The sequence below is a fragment of the Bidens hawaiensis genome, unplaced genomic scaffold (assembly GCF_021521415.1).
Source record: "Bidens hawaiensis isolate Kalapana, Puna unplaced genomic scaffold, B.hawaiensis_p1.1 tig00066401_1, whole genome shotgun sequence".
NCBI classification, from domain to species: domain Eukaryota; kingdom Viridiplantae; phylum Streptophyta; class Magnoliopsida; order Asterales; family Asteraceae; genus Bidens; species Bidens hawaiensis.
The window spans coordinates 44,393-49,495 of NW_027501819.1; the positions used below are offsets into that span (position 1 = coordinate 44,393).

The following is a 5,103-nucleotide window of genomic DNA, read 5'->3' on the forward strand; positions in this document are numbered from 1 at the left end:
TACGAGAATTACATTAGGGGTAAGTGGTCATCCCAACTTCCACCTAAATCTATTACACAAGCGCGGAGCATATCTTCCAACATTTGAATTGTCCTTTCGCTTTGCCCATCGGTTTGTGGATGATAGGCGGTGCTAAGGTTTAACTTTGTGCCTAACGCTTATTGGAAGCTTTTCCAGAAATGAGACGTAAATCGACTGTCTCGATCATAAATTATAGACAACGATACTCCATGCAAAGCAACGATGTTTTTCACAGAGATACGCGCTAATCTATCAATTGAGTATGACTCATTGATGGGTATGAAGTGAGCGGATTTTGTTAATCTATCGACAATAACCCATATAGCATTATGTTGTCGACTCGTTTTCGGGAGTTTTGTGATGAAGTCCATTGTTATTAACTCCCACTTCCAAACGGGAAGTTTGGGTTGCTGAAGCAATCCCGATGACTTTTGGTGTTCAGCCTTGACTTTCAAACAAGTTAAACATTTCGCAACATGCGGAGCGATGTCCTTTTTTCATCCCATTCCACCAGTAGTTTGGCTTTAGGTTTTGGTACATTTTGGCACTACCGGGGTGCATCATGTACTTGGATTTGTGAGCTTCGTTCATAATCTTTTCACACAAGTCCCCAACATTGGTACCCAAATTCGGTTTCTCATTCTAAGGATACCATTGTCACCCTTGACTAGCGAGTCAATGGTGCCGTTACGTTTTTCATCGTCACCCATTAAATGAAGAAAACCAGCATCTGCTGATGTTGGAGCAAAGGGTCGAACCCGCGTACAAACCATCCACATGCACTAAACAAAAAAACCACAACCACCCTACCAAAAGCAAAATTATTACTACCGTGTGAAATTAATAGCTAATATAGCAAAACATAAAAACTCTCTATTGTGACACCAAACTTCTTAAATATACTAATTAGATAATATTTCTTAGTTGCCGGAAACGAATCGGAATTAACTCAACTGATTACTCATGCAAACGAACGAATAACAGAGAACCGAATATTACCTCAATAGTCGTGAGACCGAACGTATCTAAAGCGAACACGGATGCGTGATGGTCGGAGCAAGAAGTCAGATGGTAAGAAGCAACTGCGACAGTACAAGGCGGCGGTTTCCGGTAAAGATCACCGGCGGCGAAGTATATTTTGATGGTGCAAAGAGTTTGTTAAAAATAGGGGTGGAACGAACTCCTTATTCAATACCTCAAAAGGTTTTTAAATCCCTTAATATCCTAAATTAGTTTATCTCATACGAAATTTAAAGTTTGAACTTGATCTAGACTTCATTGTTTTAGGATAATGACCCATAATGGATAGAAATTTAATTTAGATTTCAACAAATGGCAATAATGATCCTCTGTCTTACTCTTTTAAATATTTACGTTTCCAAAATCTTAATTCAAAACTTTCAGTTTCATTCATACTTGTTTACTAAATTATCTTCATATATAATTATTATTTCAAAATTACGAGCATTACAGGTGACGTGGATGATGTGCAAGAGAGGTGGGAATGAGTTCTTGCAGAAGAATGTACTATAAAAATGTACTGAGAAGACGGAAAGGAAATGGAATTTTTGTGGGACAACTGTCTTGCGGTAAAAAAAAAACACTCTTTAAAAACATCTCTATTAGAGATGATAAGTTTATCTTTAATATACTATATTACATAATACGTATAATTACTATTAAATGGATACTCGGGCGATGCGACGAGAAACATAGACTTAAACTTTGGTAATCACGTAATAGATGTGGGTGTTCATTGTTTCGTTTGAAACAATGAAACCTTTTATTAGTATAGGAAAATTAATAATTTTTATTTTAAACTCGATATATTATCGAAGTACAAACCAAATAGGAGCCTAACCATTGGTAATGGTAATTGTTTGGTTGGGTTCAATTTTCGACGGTTCAGTTTTAGTCTCCGACAAAAAAAAAAACCATTGCTAACGGTTTAATTTTAAACCAACTAAACCGGACCGCAAACTATATGTAAATATTTATTTTTAACTAAAAAAACTGTGACAATACCATACTCAAATTAAAAAAAGAGTGTTAAAAGTGAAATTAGAAAGAATAAATGGGTACAAGATAAATGATCAAAGTTGTAACTACTCTTTAAATTTAAGTTGATTAAAGTTGATTTGGCAAAAATTGTAACTGTTTTGAAAAAAAATATGAAAGACAATTAAAGTTGATTTGGCAAAATTTGATTACCACCATTTTGTCCATCTTTAAGTTTGTACCATGTGCTTAAAATTTTATAAATTTTTACAATCTATCGTCTTAATTTACCAATCAGTTATGTATAATATATATATAGTAGTATAGATACAGATAATTACTGACTTCAAAAAAATATATAGATATTACTAGACATATAATTAAATAATATATATTATATTAACATATAAAAAAACTTATAGATATACAACCATGCAATTAAAAGATATAATAATTAGATAAAATACTAAGTCAAGCTTGATTCGAGCTTGAAAGATCTATAGTTGGAAACGTGCTAAGCTCCTAATTAACTCATTTATGCCTAGATATGTGCTACATCCATTAAATCCTGCACATTCATGATTAACATGATGCAGTATAGCCTCTCAAAAAAGACACAATAAATGCTCAAATATTAGCCATATATATAAATAGTCTAATAACAACTGCAATTCTTATCTAATGTAAAAAACTCGGAACTTACAAATGAGACAAAAAAAAAATAATAAGTAAATAAATAAATCCTTACTGTGGCATATGAGATTTAGCCATTCTTAGCCAAGTAATAACTCCAATTGCAAGAATTACCCACCCACATATAGCATACTTAAAATCACTGCTCTTTGTTTTTGTTGATTTCTGTAACACATAACAACAACATTGATCAGCTAACACTTTTAATTGTCTTCTCATAAAAGACTTACAAATAGTAAATGTAATATTTATTCTAACAAAAGCAATATTAGAACAATAATAATCTAAATAGATCTTGGGCAGCTTCCATTCTTTCAAGTTGTTTGAAATAAAAGATTTATAAATAATAATGTATTATAGTTATGATAACAAACACAATAGTAATCTAAGATTTTGGTTTTTGGCATTAAAATGAGATTTTGACCTGACTCTCCATTTAAGCTTAGGTTATTTTACTTGACCCGTTTGAGATTTAAAAAAAAAACACAGCACAGATCAACCCATTTAAAGCAAACAGATCAACCCATATAAAGCAAACGGGTCAAAATTTCCACCTTTAACAATTAATACAAAAAGAAAGTACAACCTTTGTTTTTGATGCTGCAGCGGATCCTCCACCCGAGGACTGTTGGGTTTGATTAAGCACGCTTTGTTCGACGAACATTCTGTGCAATTCAGGTGCCTGCAAGGTTTTCAATGGAGAATTTAACAGACTCTGCAAAAGTAAATCATAGAGCTAAAAATAATTACATTAGAAGAATCAACCAAAGATCGTCTATAATGTTCATTCCCTGGACACTGATATGCAACCAAACAACGAATCATTATTTGTGAGACTAAAGCAAACAAATAATATTAATTATAATACCTCATCCACTGCCTTTTGGAAACATTCGGCTGCTTGTTCGAATTGAACCTGAGCCTCATCATGATCGAGGTTAAAAAATCCACTCGAAGTGTACGCGTTTCCTAAGCACCACAAAGCCTCGTGTTTCACAGGGTTGATAGACAAAGCCTCATTCAGCTTAAAAATAGCATCTAAAATAATAAACATACAAAAGCTTAGTAATTGCTTATATTAATATTCAAATTATTCAAAAAGTACCTTGGATCATATTCTTGGATTCATTGATATCTCCAAATTGTAATAAGCGCGATAATTCTAGGAGAGCTTCGCCCCATTTTGTCAAATTCTGTCACAAATTAATAGTCATGTATTAAGTATTAACTAACTAACAACTGATTTCTTTCACGAAATTAACAATACAAAAAAAGTGATCATGACAAACCATCTTAAAAATGGGGAAAATAACAGTCAATATGACCTACAAGATCAAGGTCGATCTCATTTATGAAACACGCATGTGTAGATCTAACAGAGGTTTACCCTCTAGTGGGCTTGGGCAGCTTCATGCAAAGTAACCAAACACGAGATAGCATATCTTGACAACCAACTACCAGCCTGTGTTTACCTTATGCATTTGATACTTTTGGTTTCCTTGAGGCTGGATCTACTTACTCGAGTCCAACGGGTGATGAATAGTAACATTATGGCTTCAAGTTCTATGAACGTAATTTTAAGCCCTACTCTTTCTACAATCTAATTTCTATTTTCTCAAAAGGATCAAAAAATATATGTATATATATGAAAACAAAAGGGTAAACAATATGATTCAGACATATACAAGTAATTCATGATCATGATGTTATATACGTACTACAATGACCAAACTAATAACATAGTTAACAACAATAACGTACATAATTATCAGACAGATATTAGCAATATATATATATTCATAATATAATAAAAGTACTAAGTTGGTAGTTAAGAAAATAGTTACATCTGCATCGTAAGGGTTCCTGGCGAATGCAGCCTCTGCAGTGATACGAACATGTTCGAATAACATGATCCTTTCTAAATCAAATTGACTTGGATCCATTGTTGATTCTTGATTGCTTGATCAACGGTTTAGGGTTTATGACAATTTTAATTAAGACGAAACCAGAAAGAGATGTATGGTTAATTTATAGTTTACAGTGTCGGCGACTAAATTATTATATTATCTAAATAGTCCATACATATTATCAAAAGTTGTAAAACAGTTTATTTAAGTATAAAATAAACGATGTTGATTTTAATTTTTAAAACTTCATTCCTAAATATATAAAGATTTACGTATTTTTTTTAAATAAATGAATGGTTTTGTAGGTCCTTTGACCGGATCTAACAACACACTAGCTATTACTAGTTATCTTGGATCAACTTCTACATTAGTCGGCGAAAATAACTAGTTAGGACCGAGATCTCAGATCTTATTTGTTTGTTATTGCCGTGAACAAGAACAAGAAGAGAGAAAGAGAGAGTTTGTTTTAGTAAGGATAAGATTT

The 5,103-nt window shown here is 32.7% G+C and overlaps 1 protein-coding gene across 1 annotated transcript; it reads right to left on the reverse strand.

Moving 5' to 3' along the window:
* Nucleotides 1-2,763: 2,763 nt before the first annotated feature.
* LOC143604748 (mitochondrial import receptor subunit TOM20-like) lies at nt 2,764-4,655 on the reverse strand. The gene is made up of 6 exons (XM_077081136.1): nt 4,557-4,655; nt 3,818-3,905; nt 3,581-3,750; nt 3,463-3,510; nt 3,299-3,394; nt 2,764-2,877 (listed from the first exon to the last, which is right to left on the reverse strand). The coding sequence occupies exons 1-6, from the start codon at nt 4,653-4,655 to the stop codon at nt 2,764-2,766; spliced, it is 615 nt and encodes a 204-aa protein (XP_076937251.1).
* Nucleotides 4,656-5,103: the final 448 nt, after the last annotated feature.

Coding starts and splice junctions, on each gene's coding strand:
- LOC143604748 (XM_077081136.1), bottom strand. CDS start 4,655: ATGGATCCAAGTCAATTTGATTTAGAAAGGATCATGTTATTCGAACAT. Junction 3,906..4,556: donor GGAACCCTTACGATGCAGAT/GTAACTATTTTC, acceptor AATTTGTGACAG/AATTTGACAAAATGGGGCGA. Junction 3,395..3,462: donor CTTTGGTTGATTCTTCTAAT/GTAATTATTTTT, acceptor AAAACCTTGCAG/GCACCTGAATTGCACAGAAT.